This window comes from Cupressus sempervirens, chromosome 10, assembly GCF_028749045.1.
Source record: "Cupressus sempervirens isolate cs-2001-9-10 chromosome 10, ASM2874904v1, whole genome shotgun sequence".
Lineage (NCBI taxonomy): Eukaryota > Viridiplantae > Streptophyta > Pinopsida > Cupressales > Cupressaceae > Cupressus > Cupressus sempervirens.
In genome coordinates this window covers 59,950,269-59,973,486 of record NC_143127.1, presented here as the reverse complement: position 1 = coordinate 59,973,486, position 23,218 = coordinate 59,950,269, and the positions used below count along the sequence as shown (strand labels likewise).

At 36.0% G+C, this 23,218-nt stretch overlaps 1 protein-coding gene across 1 annotated transcript in view; it reads left to right on the top strand.

Moving 5' to 3' along the window:
• Positions 1 to 788: 788 nt before the first annotated feature.
• LOC149532556 (Acyl transferase/acyl hydrolase/lysophospholipase superfamily protein) overlaps positions 789 to 23,218 on the top strand; it is a 43,385-nt gene continuing 20,955 nt past the window's right edge. Inside the window, exons 1-3 of the mRNA XM_089807206.1 lie at positions 789 to 1,416; positions 9,148 to 9,291; positions 9,645 to 9,717. Coding sequence (XP_089663332.1) covers positions 844 to 1,416; positions 9,148 to 9,291; positions 9,645 to 9,717 — 790 coding nt within the window. The 5' untranslated portion in view covers positions 789 to 843. The remainder of the gene's footprint in view (positions 1,417 to 9,147; positions 9,292 to 9,644; positions 9,718 to 23,218) is intronic.

The window sequence follows — 23,218 nt, the reverse complement described above, 5'->3', positions numbered from 1 at the left end:
TTCTCAATTTATTTGTTGTTTTCGATTATAGAACATATAGATCATGAATAACAAATGTTGAAAATTTTAGCAAAATCTATTGTATTTTCGATTTTTTCAATTTTGGTCAAAGGTGCATTTTGTTTGAGGATAGCCGAGTCATTCCAAAATTAGATTGTGACACGATCCTTTAGATTAATGATCATAAACATTATTAAAATCCTCCAATCATTTATCCTATTCTTGTAGCACTCTTTGCTCAATATACCAAAAAAATCTCTATGTCATTTAATTTAATTTCAATATCAAAATATATTGAAGAATTGAAAAATTAGTCAAAGGATTACAACTGGATTAGGCTATGCAAGTCTATGCAACTCACAGAATGACTGAGTATTTTAGTCTATTAATTCTTAGAAATTTACAAAATAGAGAATTTATAATTTTAAATTAATATTAAATAATAATTTAATAGCCAATCTCTCGGTTGGGTAGATTATTAAAATCCTTCACTAGAGCAAGCCTCTCCCCCATGGGACCGGTGCCTCGTTGAATGCGAAGATTTGAATCTTTTTTTGATTCTCCCTTGTCTGATAGGGAGCTTGTGAATCTAGCACCGCCATCACATCTCCTTGTTAATGTCGCCAATATAGTAGGAGGAGCAGTGACACGCAAACGACACGCAAGTTAACCTTAGAGGAAAGCGGGGGCTTTGTGTGCTTCGTTTTCCGCCACGTGGAACAAGATGTCAAAGGTTCAATTCCCGGCAGCTTCACTGTATACAAACTTGCCAAACACCAAGCCCAATTGGGTTGTTTGTGGCACAACATGAAGCGCAGGAGGTAAGGGCTAGTTATAATACCAATGGTGACGGCCGTTGTGTCAATGGCACCACCGGCTGCTGCTTCTTCAATTTTCTATAACTTGAATATGGTGAGCAAGAGTAGACTGAATTCCCTGGGGTATAGGGTTTCTAGCTCCAATGGGTTGCTTCCCATGCGCGGGAAGAGGTTCCGCGTTCGATTCTCAACAAGTACTCACGAGAAAGAGAAAGAACAGATTGTGAACGAGAAGAGGTCGCTTGCCGTTGCCACGGGCGATTTCTTCATCAGCATCGCCTCACTGCTGTTGAAAAACAGAAAATCTGAGCAGAAGAATGCGATTTTGTCTGTGACAGGACTGGAATACGTGGTGAAGAATTCTGGGCTTTATAGGTTTGTTAAAACGGATGAAATTGAGACGGATGATGAAATATCGTCGGTTACCAAGGATGAAATTGATCCGTCAGTGTTGTGGGAGCAGAGGAAGAAGGACGTGGAGGCGGAGAAAGAGAGGCGCGTGATTACCAGCCCCGGTTTCAGCTTCTCTGCCGCGGGTTTATTGTTTCCTTATCATCTGGGCGTCGCACAGTGTCTAATAGAGAAAGGATATATCACGGTAACATAATTTGCTTTTAGTTTCTGCACTTTCTCCAAAACATTCAGTGTATGTTTGGAATTTGCACACCGTTTGTGGGAATAGGAAATTTCATGATGGCTGGATTTCCCAGTACTTGTTTTACCGTTATATTCCCCTTGCGGAGCCACCTTCAGCTGATATGATTGGCCAGCTTTATCTTCTCTCAAACTCAATAGGTGTAACGCTACAATCCATTTAATATTAATTTCCCCTTTCGAAGCCACCTTTGGCCGAGATATTACTGCCTTCAAATTCACCTGGCATTTTGATGATTAACCCAAACCTCTACTGTTCAAATCGAGTGTTGTGCCCCTCCTCCTAGCTGCCCATTAAATTCATCCGAGGCTTTCACCTAGCTTCACACTGTACAAACTGAAAATTCCACCCTTCAAATTCTTCCGGTACTTTACAGGTCTGTTGAGGTATAACATATCCATCGAGTTGGATTTGCTATTTTCCCCTATTTTAACGCCTTTTCTTTGGAGGATTTGAATCCGGGAATATACTTGTAAAGTACCTATATTGTATCTTAACGTTTTATCTGTATCATTTACGCGCATTGAAGTTATTAATTGTCTATTAAGACGGTATCATTGTTAAGCTACATCAACATAAATTAGCAAAATTGATATAATTTCTTCAACAGATTTTCTTGAAGTCCTCATCAGTTTAATCTTAAAATCTTAAACTGGAACTTCCACCATCCTCGCGCCCACTCAATTCGCCTGGTGACTTGCACCAGGTCTATTGGAGACTTGTTTTAGACAATTTCAATTCTTTCGGAGAATTTGAAATCTGGGGATTTACTTGGAAAAAACCTATATTATACCGCTCGAACTCATTCCATTTAACACTATTCAATCTAGGTGTGTTTGTGAGATTTTGCAACGTTCTATGCAAATTTAGCTGTCCATCCAAATGAATCGATTATAAAGCTACATCGATATGAATTCATAAACCCCATGTAAGCTCTTTAAGAGATTTTACTGAAGCATCTCACGCAAAGTAATCCTTCGTCAAATGGATATACATATATGCGTGTGTGTGTGTTGCGCATGGGGTGGGGATCAAGCATTAAGCCATTAAGGCCTTTCCATATTAGATCAAGGGACTTACTAATATGCAGAATTGAGTGTCTTGCACAAAAAATTCAAATTCAAATTCAAATTTTCCTTGAGCCTTATCTGTGAAGTCATGAACTAACTTAAATGGCCATGATAAATAACATACGTAATAAGTTGAACAAAACGATGAGTAACAATGATGACTCTCAAGGCCTAAAGATCATTATTGTTCCGATATTTTAAATTTGCGGTAAGTTTTTGATCGATATAATTGAATAGCTACTAAGAACGCTTAGCTTTCTGGACAAAAAGTTTTTGGTTTGTTTTGAATTCTATTTCTCAAGTCTACAGTTTATCAAATGGGAGCCCACCGAGGTTTACAATAAGTTTAAAATTTCTCTAATTTACAGTCTTAAACATTGAAGAATGCCGTGGATCATCTAACTCCATGCCTAACTAAGTCGAGTGTTTTGTACTTTTAAAAAATGACATAGTTATATGTGGAAATCTAAAAATATAACATATTTAACATTTCAAGTATTTGCATCCCCTTTCATCATGTAAAATGTGGCTCTTGATTAGTGTGTCTATGCTTTGCTTATTAAAATTTGCTTTTGGAGATGTAACTATATCCCAGTATAATGAATTTAATAGAGCTTATATTTTGGACTCTTCAAAGTGAGTGCTATATAACAATATATTAGTATTTATGTTGTACTTATCAGAGAGTGTGGGCCAATTACATGGTTTTGATTGTATCAATTTGTCTAATTTACATCTTATTACATAGAATAGTTGTAGGGTAGAAAAGAACCCCAGTAAACAAGCGATTTAGATGGTGTTTGGAATGTTAGCAAGCAAATATGACATGGCACAAATTGAGTTGGATATAGATGGTGGATGACCTATGTAGCACAAACACCCGAGCTACAGTTCCTTGTCTATTCAAATATTGATTCATGTAGCAAGTTCATCGGCTTGTGAGAGGAACCAAAGTTTCTTTGGTCACATCTATTATAAAAAGAGGAACAAGTTGTTGATTAGAAAGTTGGGAGATCTTGTCTAATTAGAGATCAATGTTGGAAATACAAGAGAGTATAAAGAATGTTTGGAATGTTAGCAACCAAATATGACATGGCAAAAATTGATTTAGCTGGGTATCAATGGTGGATGACCTATGGAGCACAAACACCTGAGCTACAATTATTTTTCTATTTGAATATTGATTAAAAGAGCTAGTTCATTACCTTGTGAGAGGAACCAGAGTTGCTTTGATCACATCCATTACAAAAAGAGGAACAAGTTGTTGTTCAGAAAGTTGGGAGATCTTGTCTACATTTGCAGCAATTTAAAATTGTTCATTAACAAAATAGCAAATGTGATTCCACATTTTCTTCACAACATTGTTGCAGGTTAGCCTGATTCTTGATTATGAATTGAGGAATGATGATAAGGCTACATCATATGAGCCGAGTGTTGTTGATGACTTGGAGCATTTATGGAGTTCTAAAGTCTCAACTCTTGATTGTACCTGTTTGACAAAAAAAACCTTCACAATTGGGACTCACATGGTTATTGGTTTTTATTATAATGCTCATCAAAATGGTTTTAAATACATGTAGCGACATTATCCTTTCTTGATAATTTTGTGGATATATACTACTTTTATTTAAAAAATATTAAATTTATATATGGCAAATTTAATGTGGAATTTTTTCCCTTACCAAACTTCACGACAATTTTGTGTTGCCGGCAACAAATTCAAATTCAAACCTTTTGACATCTAAACCGCTTTAGATGTGATACTGATTTTAACTTGTCCTTGATTAGCCTTTTTTTCGGGCATTTTAGAAACTAAAACTTTAAGTTTAATTTGGGTCTTGGTCTTGAAGACAATGTGAAGATGTAATTTGCACTTTGGTATTGTTTATTTTTTCTTTTGAGAGACTACCCCTGGCTTAGGGTTGATTAAATTTTCTTCCCTTTCAATTCTGGCATTAATTGGTAAAAAACTTAGATGTCTTGATTTGATTATAATTTATTTTCAGAGATTGTACATAATGTTTCTTCTGTTTCGTTTTTCTTGATATTGGCTGCTGGAGCTCAGTAAAATCCTTGACAGAACTATTGAATTGTTTTTTCTTCATTTCTGAGATTGTTTATGATCTACATCTGTTTAACTTTAAACATATTTTGTCCTGACGATGTGTTTTGTAGCTCAAGGAAATAGTTGACACAATGTCTGATTGAAAAGAATGTTTTCTTCTCAAAATATTGGTTTTTTTAGTTTGAATTTGGATTTTGAAGTTGATGATAATGTTTATATGAGGGATATTTCGGAGTGTTAGTTTCTTTCCGGGATTACCCACTGAAGGTTGCTTCTTTTGATTTTTTATTTAGTCACGTGGAATGTGGAATCTACAGTAGATAAGAATGTTCAGATGTAATGATTTTAGTGGGCTATTAATTTCTTTTGCCCTGTAAAGAGTGTTTAGATTGATATTAAGGTGGTAACATGCCTTTTTAATCTTTCCTTTCTGTATTTGGGTTTTGAATTTGAAGGAAATTTTTGGAACTAATGAATTTTTTTAGTTCTATGTTACACGGGGACATGTTCCCTATTTTGGGTCGTCTAGGAAACGTTCCGGAAACACTTCCCCTGCCTTCCACCTGTTCCTATCCTCAATGTAACATTGTAACACTAACACGATTCAATGTTTTTCTTAAGACAAAAAAGTAGAAACAAATCCAAGTGGGTTTTGAGATTAACTAATGGTTCCAACCTGACAACAATTTGTATCTATGTTTCATGCATGCATCGAAGTGTTGGAGCCGCAGGCTTATTTTTTAATCTCAGAGAGTACATTTTCTGATTTCACCATAAATGTCCATAATTATCTTATATTTTGAAAAATTCATAAATACACACACACACACACACATACATATTTAAAAGTTTCTACAGTGCAGTCCACTGCCTTTCCCTATTTTTGGTGCTCTAGGAAATGTCCTGGAAACATGTCACCCGTCCCTGTCCCCAAAACACTGTGGAACATAGATTTAGTTCTTTCTGTGAAACATTTTTCTGTTATTTTTTCTTTATTTAGTTTTTCGTTGCAGGTTTGGTTTTGGAATTGGTGTTACATTGAGTGGTCACGAATCCTGTGTGAGTTGTATTTTCTACTTTTGAGAAGTAAAATTGTGAGTTGTATTTTCTTCTTTTGAGAAGTAAAATTGTGAGAACTTGTGTCTAGTTTTTTTTAGCTATTAGTTTTTGAGTTGATGAAATTTTTTAGATATGAATTTATTGGTTAAATATGTTGGAGTTGATGAAATCCAACTCTGAAGATGCCCAAGATCACCTACATGCAATAACCTGTCAAAGGGAAGCCAAGGAAGGAAGAGCGTGGAGCAAGGGAAAAACCCTAAATGGACATGAGAGACAAAATATGCAAAACAATGAAATTGTATTTACAATGAGAATGAGATGTGTTTACAATGAGAGAGAGACCGAATATAAAGGCCTCAAGGAAGCATGTAGAACAAGCTGGAAGGTGGTAGAAGATAAGGTTGACAACCGAGCACTCTTCCATAAAAAGGTGGAACATGCTAGAAGGGAACAAACTCCCATGTTGTCAACAACTCATCACAACATGCATTAAATACTAAATATTAAATAAATGTATTAACCTAAGTAAGCTTAAGTATATAGAATGCATGTTGTAATGAGTTTGTTGACAACACGGGAGTTTGTTCCCTTCTAGCATGTTCCACCTTTTTGTGGAAGAGTGCTTAGTTGTCAACCTTATCTTCTACCACCTTCCAGCTTGTTCTACATGCTTCCTTGAGGCCTTTATATTTGGTCTCTCTCTCATTGTAAATACAATTTCATTGTTTTGCATATTTTGTCTCTCATGTCCGTTTAGGGTTTTTCCCTTACTCCACGCTCTTCCTTCCTTGGCTTCCCTTTGACAAGTTATTGCATACAGGCGATCTTGGGCGTCTTCGGAGTTGGATTTCATCAACTCCAACATGGTTGCTTTGTTTCCTTCAAGCTCTTGCTCCTTAGGTTTCTCTTCAGCAAGCTATTTGCACTGCAGGTGATCTTGGCAACTGTGGAGTTAGATTTCATCAACTCCTACAAAATATAATTTCCTCCTTTTACAGGTTGTTATTGGATAACCTTGTTCTGTTCTGATTATGATGAATCCGGTGCAGTGCTTTAGTTTTTCCTTTGTAGGATCATATAACGGGTTGATTCTATTAAGATAATATCTTTAATATTTTTATTAAGATATTATCTCCTTAGTCAAATACTCTCTATAATGGTCAACTACTCGTCTGTAGTCGGTCTTTCAGTCTAGATAGGAATGTTTCCTATCCTGTCTCTTTTGTCTTTAGTCCAGATAGGAATGTTTCTTATCTTGTCTTTAGTTTTGTTTCTAATTTCGCTTTCAGTCTACGTTGTTTCTTTTAGAAACAACGTCCTTGTAATTCCTTATAAGGAACACATTCATTCCTCTGTTAATCAATCAATCATCTGGAAATCTATTACTTTGCCAATTCTTGAATCTTGTAACATGGTATCAGAGCTAATTTTTGAATTTTTCGAAAAAGTTTTATAATTTCTTCGTGAAATTATTTGTTTAAATTTTGTTTCACAATTATTTCCGTCAATTTTTTATCAAACCCGCCTAGGGTTTTCGGCCTAGAGAAAAATCCCAAATGGGTCTATCTGCTAATCATCTCTCAAAATCGTGTTCGTTTTTTGGCAATTTCTTTGCTCATGCCGGATTAGTAAAATCGACTGGAAAAATCATGTCTTCAGCTATTGTGCGGGATGTCTTGTATACAAATCACAATTTTCTTCAGCTACGGCTCTGGTCATTTTTCCAACTCGTGACTGAGAAAACAAATCGCGTCTTCAGCTTGCACCTGCGTGATTTTCTTCCAACTCGTGTCTGATGGCTTTGCGTTTTAAAAGAAACACCATCTACTGCCACATCTACCATTATTTGGAGGTCATAGACTGTTTTCCAAGCAACGTCTCAGTCTGTAATCGTGCTCTGGGAAGCAAAATCGACCATTTTTTCAAGAAATCCGCCATTTTTTCCATCAATGGCTGCCGACTAGGATTTTCGAAGAAAACCCTAACTTTTTGGCTTGGAAAATTTTTCTGATCAAATTTTCTTGGTGGGTTTTTTGAAAGCTCAATTGGGTTGTCGTCTGTTTTTCGAGGTGCCTTGATTTTCGAGCCGATGGATTTGAAATTTGACTTCAAATTTTTTTTTGGTTTTGTATCAGTTCTTCTAGGTACCTATCGATTTTTTGGGTCAGCTAGGAATTTGCCTTGAAATCTGTGCCTATTGAATTTCAGTCTTGAAGTTTGTACCTAAATTCTTCGAAATGACATCTTTGACTAATCTAATGTTGGAGGGCAGTCTAGATTCAATGGCTGCCATTATAACCAGCCAACAACACAAGTTGTTGAGCTTCCTGATCAAGTTGAAGCTGCATTTTTTGCCTTCTGAATCTGTTTCTATTTTTCTGGGTTTGTTGATTTTCTCCTTCTGTAATACGCAAGGTTGCGTGAGATTCTGGGTTTTACCATTTTTCCACAAAAACGAAGTTTTGTAATTGCAATTTGTTTTGAGTCATAGCACTCTTCTGGCAAGGCTTCTTGGTTTCAGCATTTTGTAGATCCAGGGAGGGTCTCAGTTATCCCAGAATGTTTCGACATCCATACGTTGACCATTAAGGGAAGGTATTAAGATATTATCTTTAATATTTTTATTAAGATATTATCTCCTTAGTTAAATACTTTCTATAATGGTCAACTACTTGTCTGTAGTTTGTCTTTCAGTCTAGATAGGAATGTTTCCTATCCTGTCTCTTTTGTCTTCAGTCCAGATAGGAATGTTTCCTATCCTGTCTTTAGTTTTGTCTCTAATTTCATCTTCAATCTACGTTGTTTCTTTTAGAAACAACGTCTTTGTAATTCTTTATAAGGAACACATTTGTTCCTCTGTTAATCAATCAATCATTCGGAAATCCGTTAATCTGCCAATTCTTGAATTTTGTAACAGATTCTTCTGTTTAGGCATATTTTTCTTCTCCTTTTAGATTTTGAAGTCAAAATGAAATGACTAGATTTTTGGTTTTGTGGGAGTATTATCTTCTTTTGTTGAGATTATTATCAACTGATATCTTGCCTCTCCTTCGTACTTTTTGCATTTGGATTTGAAGTATGGATTCAATGGAAATTTCAAATGTTTATAGATATGATGAAGTTGTTGGAATAATTTTTTTATATTTCAGATACTGATTGCTGTTTAATGATTTTTTAATTTTATTTGGGTTTTGGAGTTGATGAACATGTCTATTTTTAATGAAATTATAGGAGTTTTAATTTCTTCTTTTCAGAGTTCGCCAGCCATGAAGCAGTATCTGTTTAGTCGTGTTTTCTTCAATCTTGATTTTGGGGTTGATTACAAAGTCGAGCATAATTTGTTGGAATATTGATTTCCTTCCTTCACAAGCTTCGGGCCAGGGAATTGCTTGTGTTCAGATTAGGTTTTGTTTGAGTTTGGCTTATTGTGACCCATGACATCATTCATGTATTTATCATCTTCTTTTGTGTTTTTAGGAGAACACACCGTTGGCAGGTTCATCAGCCGGTGCAATTGTTTGTGCTGTGATTGCATCTGGGGCTAGCATGCAAGATGCCCTGAAGGCAACCAAGGAGCTAGCAGAAGACTGTCGCCTCAATGGGACTGCTTTCCGGCTGGGAGTAAGAGTCTTGTTTTCTTATTCTTAATGTTTGGTGTCATTGGCATTACTTGAGAACATGAGATATAGCTAAATCTTAGAAATTATATGTAATTCAAAGGCTTGATCTCTTTTAGAACAGATAGTCTATTTTGGCACAAGGAGTTTCAGATTATATTCTGCCTTGAAAACTGAGAATTTTTCATGTATCCAGTAAGCTCTTCAAGAATGCTCCTTTTGCAACCATATAGCAATCTCTTGATACCAGTATTGGGCAAACAGTCTTTGCTTTTTAATTTTGTCTGGCAAGTAATTTTGACCAATATTTCAGTGTTCCACAGCTCATTTTCTTGTCGTGTGTCTGCATGTTTACAGGCAGTTCTTAGGGGTGTTCTGGATAAGGTTTTCCCAGATGATGTACATGTGAGAGCAAATGGGAGAATAAGAGGTTAATACATGTGTTTTTTTCTTTTATTTTTTCCAGTTTTTTCATAATATTATGCCATGCATGTTAGGATAAGCCAACACCAAAGCAGAGTAGGAGGCATCACTAGAACCCAAGCCAAGTGAATATTTTAACTTCATCAGAATTTCATTTTTATAACTTTATTTTGATACCTACCTTACAATTTTCCACCATAGTTTATATTTATCAAGCACTGTTAAGTTAACCATAATAGCTCTAATTTTTATTCATCTCAAAATGGTTTCGTTTTCACCATCATTTATTGTAACACTTCAAATCTAACATTTTAAATATGCATGGGGCAATGTTTGCATGCATGTTAGAATTTTCAATCCCAGCTATTATACAGCGTTTTTCATTGAGCTGATAAATATTATAGAATTAAACTAATCAAGTTGACTTGGAAAAGGTATCATTTATTATCTTTGACCACTGGTGAAAAATATTTACTTCAAATAAAGTTCAACATCCAGGAATTTGCGAGTGAAAAGTATTGGCCTTTGTATCTTCTAGAGCATGCATTCCACTTTGTGGAACACCCCTCATAGCCTTAAAATTTACAATCTTTTTATTTCTCTTGCTGTTGTTTTAAGTCATATTAATTAGACTAAAAGGTTATAATCTTTTACTTGTTTTTTTGTTGTTTTATGTCAAGTCATATTAATGTTATGTTAATTTTACTGATACTTCCATTCACAGTTCCAAGAGGATCTTGCTCTAGGTGAGACTCACTAGAAATTGGTTTTTTTCTGAGCCCTACCGAGCCTTGCTGATTTTTTGTTGAGTCCTGAGATGGGTCAGCCTTGCCCAGTCTCACACCAACTCTGAGTCCCATTTCTATGGTTACATCCCATCCAGTCGTTGGGTGGTTTAAGATAAAGATGTGCAATGTGCCTTTATAAGACTTTTTCGAAATGATTGTGGATTCATCTTCCATATTTGATAGTGTTCCCAGGAGATTGGTATGAGAAAAAAGGTAAAGGTAATGCTACAACATTTAGAAAAATAGAAGTTGGGTACCTAGAGCTACTTGTATGCAATTTGCTAAAAACAGAAAAATGTGAATTATATAAATAATAGACATTGAATTGATGTAAAGGTTGAGAAGAGGAAAAGATAATAGTATAGGTAATAAAATATAAATATTATGTTGGTGTTTTACTGTTTCAATGTTATGTTTTGTGTTGTGACCTTTCAAATTATAAGGGGAAGCTACATGAGATGTAACTAAACATAAAATTAACAGAAGCCACTAAAGTTTGCAAATTGTCCCTTGAGATTTTGCACTATATGTAAATTATTTGCTACGCTTTGGCCAAATGTTCACTTTTGTTCTCTATTATTGTCCAAGCATGGAAACCCTATTGTGCATTCTCAAACTCTGATTTTATGCTTTGTTAGGCTACCATGGTCCACTTTGTTTAAACTCTATAATGCTTGTAGATCTAGTTCTTTCCTTGTCGCCTTTCTCTTGCATACAAACACTCCCTTAAGTGCAAAATCATTATTTTGCTTACATCCTTCTCATTCGTTTCTTTTGGCAAAATTTTTCCTTCTTGTTATGTCTTTTTGTTCCATTAAGTTTGCTTTCAAAACCTTGGCTTGGCATGTTGAAGAACCTTAGTTGTTCAATGGATAAGGTTGAGCTTATTCCTTTGCTTGACAAAAGTCTCAGCTCCATTTGCAGCTTTTGGGTTTCTAACAACTTTTGCACCATATCCATTAGATTTCCACAATCCATATGAAATTTGTATACTCTCATGTTTCTGGATTCAATTGTGTAAATTTTTACCCATCAATGTTTTGGATTACATTCCATGATTCATCATTAGGATGCAAGAGAACATAAGGAGAAGAAAGATGATAGAATAATGAAATCTCAAAACTTGTAAATTGTTTTACACAATCTAATCTAGAAACTATAATAACTACTCAAGACCTTCAAAAGTCTAGTAATTTTCTTAAGATCTTCAAAGTTTGGTAATTTTCTCAAGGCAAAAAGTTTTTCCTTTCTTGCAATTGCAAAATTTTAAATGGAGAATTAGGAAAATGGACAGATAGAGGCACTTCGCAACCTTGGAAGTTTTGTGAAGTTGTCTTAATCTCTGGATCTTTTAAAGATACTACTAAAGTAGAATTGGAACTTCCATGCAACTTCATAATTTTGATAGAATTACTAGTGGACTCTAGATTCCCTTTTAGCCAGGTGAGTTTTCAATTGCTCACAAATGTCTAATTTTTCTGATTGAGAAAAACACTATAGAGACTTTCCTAATGTCCAACATCTTGTACATTTAATTAGTTTCACAGTGCACACTAGGTAACAAATTATTTGTCTCTTTCAATACATTTGATGTCTACCTCCCATTTGTAATTAGAAGTGAGATATGAATTTTAATTAGTATCTCCCCTTTCCAAGATAGAGATTGAAATTTGTTAATGACGCAAGGGACACTAGGTAACAAATCATTTGTCTCTTTCAATACATTTGACGTCTACCTCCCATTTGTAATTAGAAATGAGATATGAATTTTAATTAGTCTCTCCCCTTTCCAAGATAGAGATTGAAATTTGTTAACGATGCAAGGGACAATGGGCAAATGGCTCAAGAGGCACTCACCAACCACCTTGCTAGAGTTACACATGAAAGCACAACCAAAATATGGAAAAACAACCAGATATTAGCACTCACCAACCACCTTGCTAGAGTTACACATGGAAGCACAACCAAAATATGGAAGAACAACCAAATATTTTAATTCCAATGCAGATATGATGAGACAATTTCATTACAATGTGCCAAGCATATGGCCTACTTGGTTGCAGCCGTACATAATTGAATTACAAGAACGAGCTTAGAAGCTTGGGCCTTATTGCTCTTATCACTACTTACTCTATTCCTAGGCCTTAAATATATAGCCATCAAGACCACAAGTTGGCTTGATAGATTCACAATTATTACAAAATATAGGTCTTGCCCCAAAGGGGTGTTGGATTAAGCCCATAAATCAATTATAAACAACAATAAAGAATAACCAAAATAGATATAATAGCTACACAAAAAAACCTTGAGAAAACCTTTCTAGAATGAAGGAGAAAACCCATCCACACAACAAAAGATCATTTTATTGATAATGAGATATTCAAGTGTACAATGTCCTTTGCTTGAAGTGATATAAATAACTGTTTAGTGGTAAAATGGAAGCACTTTAATAGGATGTAGACTTCCACTTTACGTGGCACTGAGCCATTCAAAATATGAGTGTGAGGGAAAGAGGGGGATTTCCAAGGATGATTCCACTTGTGATCCAAATTAGATTAGCTAGGATCCAAAGGGAGAAGGGTGCTAATACTATCCGGGTTGTAAAGAGGAGTGCAATACTAAGAAATACACTCTCTTAGGCCCTTAGTAGGATAATGTGAATTTGAAATTGACCTAATTACTTAGGAAATGTAAATCTAGATGCTATGTGAATACAATCGGCCCAATTAAGATGCAAATCTAGGGTAAAGATATGAAATGAAATGAATAATGAAAGACTCACCTTGAAATGCATAGAGGAAGATGTGTTTTCGCTCGAGAACTTTTGGATTTAAAATTTTTTTGAACTTTCGTCTGTGGATCCTAGAATGAAACGATGAAAAGAACAAAACTCAGAAATCTCCCCGAAATCCAAGAGTGAAGGACGAGGTTGACATGGAAGGACATCCTACAATAAGGTTGACGTAGTCCGCGACTCCGAAACTGACAACTTCAGAAATCTTGTGAACTGTAGGTTCTAGATTTGAAATTCTTTTCGCTCCCAACCTGCAAATCAACACAAAAAAGAAAGGTTTGGGGGTTGGGTTTGATGAGGGCTTGCTTTGGTCAAGCCCTAGGTTAAGGAATAAAATGTAATTGAGAAATATAAATGTAAATGACTGTAAAACAAGATAAATGTTACGATTCACCTTGCTTGAATGTATGTAAATGTGATGTATTATAGATCTTGAATTTGGCATGAAGGATTAGGATATCTCCACAATTGCAATGGATCTATCATAACCACATCATGGAGCAATGGATGCAAATGTGCATCAATGAAGAAGATAATGAATGCCTCAATGTAGATCACCTCCCTTGATGACAAACAACATGCTAGATCTTGAAGAGGAAATGCTAACAAAAGATCCTTGAATGCTTGAAGAAACTTGCTTGCTTGAACATGTGAATGCTAGAACTCCTTGAATGCATAAGGCATAAATCTTCACTTGAGAGCAAGAGCTTGAATCACTTGAGCAATGATTGAGATGAGATATGAAAATGAAGCCCTCAAGCCTATTTTTATAATAGATTTCGTGCGGGAAAACAACTCAGGCCGATAGGGGAGTAGCTATAAATAATTTGAAACTCAAGGACATTCGGGCCCCGAACTCCACAATCATCAAGGACTAGGTCGACCCAGGAGGGCTAGGTCGACCTGGGTCGAGTTGGTCGCAGAGGATAGGTCAAACAAGCCACAAAAGGTGCCAAGAGAGGGTAGAAAGATAACAAATTGATATGGTCAAAAGGGTAGCAAAATAACACGTGGAAGACTATGTTGGAAAGAGAGAGATGACAAAGAAGAGTGAGATGGAAGAGTAGAGGAGAAAAAAAGACATTGAGCACAGGTTCATCCATGGTCCAACAAAGGATTTATAGAAAAGGGTGCTAAAAGGTCTTAAAATGCAAGTGCATCCATTTTAAGACAATACATTTAACCCCCACTTTAGTGGGAGTAGGAGTTGCCTCAAACTCATAGTAAAGTAAATCAAAAGCAAAAGATGGTCTTATCACAACTTAGGAGACAAAGAAATCATCAAGCTAGGAAAAATGCATAGATTTGAAGATAACCTAGAAATCATACAAGCCATAAAGGCTAAAGTACTCTAAGCCATACTCGGGATTCATATTTACCCCTAAGAAACTTGAGTCTTCATCAAACCCCAAAATCACAATAAGAGAGATGTCACTAGAAAGATAGAAAGAGAGAGAAGGTGTGATCAACTTGCCTAGTAAGGTTTGTGTTCCTTATTGTGAATCTCACAAAAGGGGATAGGATTGAATAGTCAATCTCACAAAGAAAAGAAAGTGGTAGGATTGAATGGTCTATCGGGTTTGTGTCCCCAATAGTCAATCCCACAAATTTGCATCTTGTGGCGGCTTTACACTCTCACAATATAGTACTCCTATATTATGAGAATGGTTTATGTATGCGCTAGGATAGGTCAAATGGTCTAGTAAGTGTGTGTGGCATGCTAGTCAACCAATCCAAGACATGTAAAAAGAGAGAGTAGCTGGCCCTAGCAAGTTGTGTCATGCTAGTGTACTCTGTATGGTGTGTTTGCAAAAAAATAAAACATAAGAAAATAAGGGGATCATGTATGCCCCCCCATTTAAGATGGATAAATAATTGCTTATTTTGGCATCTTAAGGAAGTGATGAAAAAGGATAAAGCAATTTCAGCATCATGATAGTAGCCACAAGCAACACCCAGCCCAAACCAAAGAGGTCACAGCTCTTATGAGGTCATGGAAGGATAGAATGCAGAGACACCATGCAAGAAGTGGAAAAGGAAATCCTCAATAAAAGAGGATGCACTATTATGAGTCTCCAAGGTAAGTGATCTATCTACCATGAAAACCCACTTGCTAATTATATAAGATTGGATGTGACATGATAAACAAATAACACTCATCTGAAGGAAATAATGGATCCGCAAGAAAGATAAGGACATGATTCCCTTGCCCCCCAAGTGTAGGAACAAGAAAATGACCTATTATGCTACTCACAAAGCAAACCATGTATGACAATGAGCCCCAAGAAGAAGGCCAACAAGGTTACATGTCATGGAAAAGCATGATAGTGTCTTAAATGTTATCTAAAGAAATTAGAGGAAAAAGAGAGTTCATTATCAGGAGATATTTGAATAACCACTTTATTAATGAGTTATTGAATTGTGTAATGCAAAGCTCAACAATTATTAGTAGAGTGATCATGATAATGGTCTATACATGCAAAATGGAAGATTCACGAGTCTTTGACTATGTTTCTTTTGATGTTTAGGCCTAGTAATCACTTTAGCATGAAGAAGTCTAGGTAACATAAACTCTTGATTAGGAGAAGATATGTGAGAGGATGTGGACAAAGAATAAGATTCAATACCTTGTTACACACATCCTAGATTATGATTGATGTTGGTATTAAAAGAGTGCCTATGCCCCCCATTGCCTAAGGGCATATGATTTTTATCACTAGATTTATGAGTAGAAGTAGAAACAAAGTTGGTGAAGAAAGGAGTCACATGATCACGCATGAATGGCAAGTCCTTAACTCTATATTCTCCAATAAAGGTTGGTGTGAAATCTAAGGATCCCCAATCATCACCTAGAAAGGTACTTTTAGAAGGAGGATCATCATTAGATTGTTGATTTTGTTGTTCCTCAACATTTTGACAACTATTTGGTTTAGTGTCCACATGAAGAGTGACTTTTTGATGAAGGGTTGAAGGAACAACATGCATAGCATGTAACCAAGGTCTACCCAAAAGAAGATTGTAATTGAGAGGTCCAGGCATAACATGAAGTTGAGTATTCAGAACAATTGGACCTACTTTGATAGGTAAAGTGATGGTGGCTAAAGTTGTCTTGGATATATTATCAAAGGCATGAATAATATTAATGTCAGGTGTGATATGTGAAGGATCAATATGATTTTTTTTGAGCATATCCACACTACAAATATGAAGTCCAGATCCATTATCAATTAGAGTTCGATGAATAAGATTACCATGGACTAAAACAACTACCATAAGAACATCATAGTGATCTTGAATCTCTTTAGGAGGTAAGTCATGATGAGTAAACACAATTTGAGGTGGGATAGAGGTAGTATTCATGCATTGTAAAAAGGCATTGATGTTATCTTGATTAGGAGATGGAGTAGGAAGAGTGGCTAAATCTTTTTTCAAGGCTTCATGATATGTAGGAGATGTTTGAAGAAGTTCCCAAAGAGAAATCTTAGCGGTTTATTACGCAATTCCGATACCAAATCATAATCCAACGCAAGATTTTGAGAAAGACAAGGTGGAGGGGGAAGAACGGGTTGAGAAGGTGGAAGAGTAGTAGTAGGCTGAGGATTATTTCTTGTCTGATAGGTTTGAGACACCATATGATAATCCTTAGAATCACTGGGTTCCCCTTTAAGAGTTAGGGAAGGACAACCCTTAAGGAGGGTGATGAGGGGTTTATTTGATGAAGCCTAACCCTTGAGAGTGACAATAGGTTGAGCTAGATAAACTTGATTAAGATCTTGCTCCTCCATAGACCAATCACTAGAAGAGAGAGTATTAAGGAGATTTCCATTATCCTCTTTTTCCAAGGAAGCCTTAGAATAGAAATTATGGATGTCCATTAATGGTTCCTCTCTACTAGGAGAATCAAATGAAGGCAAGGTCACATTGATATAAGTATTTATAATGTCTTCCTCTTTCTCTAAAATATTACTAAGAGAAGGATATATATTAGGAAAAGAAGGAACATGAAGCTTGGTATGTTCAAAGGAGAAGGTATCAATCATGTTAACTCTTTCGTGAGGAAGCGAATAGTCAATATTAGCATTAAGATGTTCATTCCAAATAGTGGCATTATCAATAAGAGGAACATAACTATCAATAAAGCACACTATATAGGAATGAGCATGCATTGAAGCAAGAGTCGTTAAGGGGGGATGATTAAAAGAAGGTATAGGACTATCCTAATCAATGCATCCCCATAGTCAATGTGTATATTAGGAGAAGGGCCAATATCAATCTGCAACTCATCTCCATATGGTAAATCTAAGTTGATAGGAGGGTGATGTTTAATGTCAAAGATAAGGGAATAATGTTCCGAAAATCTTTAAAATACTTGTGCAATATCAGAAAAAGATAAGTGCATATAGAGTAAATCCCACTAATCATTGATTCATTAAAATGTATGCAAGATCCCATAAACATTTGAATAATAAAGTGTGAAAAGTACATACTCAATGTTGCAAAATCCATGAAAAGGAATGCTAGATACAAAGAGGGAAATAAGGGAGATCAGAGGTCCTAACCCTAAAATCGACAAGAAGTCAATGCAAAAGAAAGGAAAGATTAAGAAAGATCTAACTTCAAAAGAAAGGAGTAAATGGACGGGTTCAGTAAAAGAAGGTAAACACCCAATGAAATTAAAAATAAGAGAGATATTCAAGAGGGAAATATTTAACTCCAAGAAAGAGGGTAAGATGTCGGGTTCACCAAAAGGAGGTTAACACCTAAAACAAACAATCTAACTCCAAAAAGAAAGGGGTTTATGTTGGGTTCACCAAAATGTTCAGTGGTAAAATGGAAGCACTTTAATAGGATGTAGACTTCCACTTTATGGGGCACTGAGCTATTCAAAATATGAATGTGAGGGAAAGAAGGGGATTTCCAAGTATGATTCCACTTATGATCCAAATTAGATTAGCTAGGACCCAAAGGGAGAAGGGTGCTAACACTAAATCCGGGTTGTAAAGAGGAATACAATACTAAGAAATACACTCTCTTAGGCCCTTGATAGGATAATGTGAATGTGAAATTGAGCTAATTGCTTAGGAAATGTAAATCTAGATGCTATGTGAATACAATCAGCCCAATTAAGATGCAAATCTAGGTAAAGATACGAAATCAAATGAAATATGAAAGACACCGTGAAATGCATAGAGAAAGATGTGTTTTCACTCAAGAATTTTCGGATCTAAAACTTTTTCGAGTTCTGTCCACGAATCTTGGAATGAAATGGTGAAAGGAACAAAACTCAGAAATCTCCCTAAAATCTAAGATTTAAGGACTAGGTTGACATGGAAGGATGTCCTACAACTAGGTTGACGTAGTCTGCGACTCCGAAATTGACGACTCGAGAAAGCTTGCAAACTGTAGGTTCCAGATTTGTAATTCTTTTTGCTCCCAACCTGCAAATCAACATAGAAAAGAAAGGTTTGGGGGTTGGGGATTGATGAGGGCTCGCCTTGGTCAAGTCCTAGGTTAAGGAATTAACCGTAACTAAGAAATGTAAATGTAAATGATTGTAAAACGAGATAAATTTTAGGATTCACCTTGTTTGAATGTATATAAATGTGTTGAATTATAGATCTTGAATTTAGTATGAAGGATGTAGGATATCTCCTCAATTACAATGGATCTACCATAACCACATCATGGAGCCATGGATGTAAATGTGCATCAATGAAGATAATGAATGCCTCAATGTATATCTCTTCCCTTGATGGCAAACAACATGCTAGATCTTGAAGAGGAAATGCTAAAAAAAATCCTTGAATGCTTGAAGAAACTTAATTGCTTGAACACTTAGAATGCTAGAACTCCTTGAATGCAAAAGGAAGAAATCTTCACTTGAGAGAAAGAGCTTGAATTACTTGAGCAATGATTGAGATGAGATATGAAAATGAAGCCCTCAAGCCTCCTTTATACTAGTTTTCGGGCAGGAAAACGACTCATGGCGACGTGGGAGTAGAATTAAATAATTGGCAAACTCGAGGATTTTCAGGCCTCGAACCCTGCAATCATCGGCGACTAGGTCAACCTAGGAGGACTAGGTCGACCTGGTCCCAGTGGACAGGTTAAAAAGGCCATAGAAAGTGCTAGTAGATAGAAAGTGCTAGGAGAGAGTAGAAAGATAACAGATTGATATGATCAAAAGTGTAGCAAAATAACACTTGGAAGACCATGTTGGAAGGAGAGAGATGACAAAGAAAAGTGAAATGGAAGAGAGGAGAAAAAGAGACATTGAGCACAGGTTCATCCATGGTTTAAGAGAGGAATTATGGAAAAGGGTGCTAAAAGGTTTTAAAATGCAAGTGTGCATTTTAAGATGGTACAATAACAAGAGGAGAGACTCTTCACATTACAACCGAAGGTCTCTTGAGTTTCCCAAAAATGACTCTTTATTTTTAGACACTTCAAATTTTAATGCCTTAACACATGTTGAATGACATGTCTTAATATTCAATATAACAATTTATTATCGTAAGAATTTGATATAGCTCTGATACCATGTAAGAATTTGCCTAAGGTAATAATTCAACACCAAGATCAAAAAGTTCAATAGATAGCACAAGAGAGACTAATGATGATCAAATGAGAATGGATATAAAGACGATTGGATACCAGATAATTGGTTATGAGATAAATACACACTAGAAGTGCCTGTATATAAAGGCAACTAAAATGATTGGGAGTTAGCAAAGAGATAAACATCACAACTAAGCACATGTCCACCAAGAGTGGATTATCCTCCATTGAGCATAGGAGTTTGTGCGATGATGAGAGGATAAGTTTACATAGGTATCTCATAAAGAGATGTTGTAGACACCATGTGCTCAAATAAGTTGCTAACTCTTGTGTTGTCAACAAGACAACTCATATGTCTATGCATATTCCTAAGTAAACTTAAGTAAAGTGTAATAATAATTAATTATTTACACTAACACCCCCCCTTAAGTGCAACTTAGGGGAATGCACTTAAGCTCACAAAGCTAAATGCAAGATGCAATGTGGGTCTCGGATACTAGGCCATGTTAGGTACCTATGTACAAATGCAATGATGTACAAATGCAATGCTGTCATACAATGCTATGCAATCGGAGAAAGACAGAAAACCTCATGGGAAAAACCTCCTCCAAAAAGAGAGCTGAAGAAATACAAGATGCATGCAAGGATGCAATAATCAAGACCCCCCTAGTATGACATACATCATGCATGTACAAGCATATATCCCCCATAAGAAAAAATACATGATGGTATTTCCCCCATATTGAATAATCTCCTACAAGGATGTCATGAAGACAAAAAAATATCCAATGCCTACAAACGACATTTCTCCCTTTAGGAAGAAGATACACCAAGTATAGGTGCAAGTATACTTCCCATTGTGGATAGGAAGATGGATGAGGAATCCATATGTAGTATGCTATGGATGCTGCCTCTGAAGTCTGCTCATATGTTGACAAGTCCTTGAGGAATGTACATGCCACAAGCCAATCTGGTGGATGCCCAAAAGAAGGTGGCAAACAAGGTAACATGTCCATGGATGAAAGTGAGTCAAACTCCAAAGACAAGGAATCATCCTTATAGGAAGATATGGGAAGAAAAGCAATGTAGCCTCCCCTCAATGATGAAGGCACACCCATGAAAGAAGCTCTTTGATGACTGAAGAAGCTGCACCATGCAAACTGAATGATTTTCCTCCTTGTAGGAAGAAGTGGTGCCATAGGTGTAGTAGAGAATGCTCCCCAACTAGTAGGAAGAATCCTCAAAAGATATGATGTCTGAGGAAACTGGAATACAATCTCCAAAGATTGATATGTCTCCTTTGAACTAAAAGAGTCCTCCAATTGCTGAAAAGAAGTGTCCACAATCATGTTAGTCTCAAAAGAAAGATCAAGTGGTTGAGGGTCAGAGTGTTCCCTCACAACAAGTGAAGAAGAATTCTCCTTAACAAAGAGAAGATGGATGTCATCAATAATGTCTTCCACATCTTCAATGTAAGACTCCACAAACAACACTGCAATAACTGGAAGGAAGTCATGCCATGAAGTTGAAATAGGAAGACATGGTGTTTCCTGCTGCACTGAATCAGGAGCATCTGTGGTTGGAATTAGATCAGTAGAAGCAATAGGAGCATCAGGAGGTATGATCTCAATTGGAGTTGTAGGTACCACAACTGGAGTGACTGGAGGTAGAATGTCCTCTGGTAATCGAGGGACACGCGGATCTCCATATGCTTCCCAAAGACACATCCAAACGTCATGAGGACTACTTGCCTTACTAAGAGGAGCAAAAGATTCCTTACTCATACTATTATACATAAAGCAAAGAAAAGAAAGATGTCCCCAATTAGTATTAGGTGGAAATATGTTCGAATATAGATAAGGAAACACTTCCTTATGTTCTCTTAGACGATCAATCATCAAAACACTCCATTTTTGATAGTTCCTTTTTGTCAATTTGAATCTTAAACCAAGGTGACACTTTTGACATGACTCCATGAAATCAAATAATGTATGCACCCCCAAAATGCAAAAAAAATCAAAGAAACCCTCCTAATGCATGATTTGGCACTTTATATTTAGTGTGATTACAATGGCCACTTGCCAATTTAAGGCGTAAGTGGACTTCTGATTTTGATGGTTATAACAACAAATATGAAGCTATATTAGACTCAACAAGATAAGACACAAGACTTCTCAAGGATCTACTTAATTTCAAGTGCCAATAGGCCAAAATGAGACCAAAATTTGAAAGTACTATGTTTACTCGAAATTATTCCAAAGTGATACCAGATCTGGAAAGTAGACAAAAAATTATGCACTTTCATAAAAAATAGCACTTGAATATGTGTCCAAATGAGCCCAAACTAAACCTTTGAAGGTGCAAAAATTGGGATTTGCGATTTGCAAAAAAATTTAGGAATAGAGATCTCAAACATCTTGCACCAATGTGTAGATCACGAAATTCTACTCCAAAACAAAAAAAAAATTGCTCGAAAAAAAGAGTCCGTATGAGGTAGATATCGCTGTTTGAAAATCACCTTTGTAATTATTTTTCCTGAATTGCCATCGTCGCACTTCAAAAAATAAATGACTCTAGATTTCACCTTAGATGTTCGATTTTGATGAAACAAAAGTCGATTTGGGGGTTTTTTGACCTTTTGAATGTGATACCAATATCTGATTTGCACCAGCAAGCTCCAATCTTGACTTGCAAAAAAAATCTCGCCAATAGCTATGTAATGAAGCTCCTATGGCTCTGATACCATGTAAGAATTTGGTATAGCTCTAATACCATGTAAGAATTTGCCAAAGGCAATAATTCAACGCCAAGATCAAGAAGCTCAATAGATAGCACAAGAGAGACTAATGATAATAAAATGAGAATGGATATAAAATGATTGGATACTATTACGAGGTAATTGGTAAATATTTGTTTGATATTAACAGAGACCGAAAGGTTAATTTATACAAAAGAATGAGATGATGTTTCCTTAGGAAACGATTGTAAAGAATATAAACATTCTATTCTAGAGAAAGCAAAAAACGAAAGCAAACTAAAGCTTATTAGATATTTACAATAGATAACTATTAACTAATAATAGACGACTTATCTATTATTGTAATACCCTCTCTTAATGGTTAATCTATCTAACACACCAAGCTGTCCTCTGAATTTGACAAACTTATCAAGACCAAGAGGCTTGGTGAGAATGTCTGTAGTTTGATCTGTGGCAAGAACATGTTGCAAATCTATAGTCTCGTCTTCAACCAGCTGTTGTATGTAATGATAGTGAACATCCACATTCTTGGTTCGTTCATGGAAGATTGGATTGCGTGCTAACTTGATAACGCCTTCGTTATCAACAAACAGAGTAGTCGGTCCTGCTG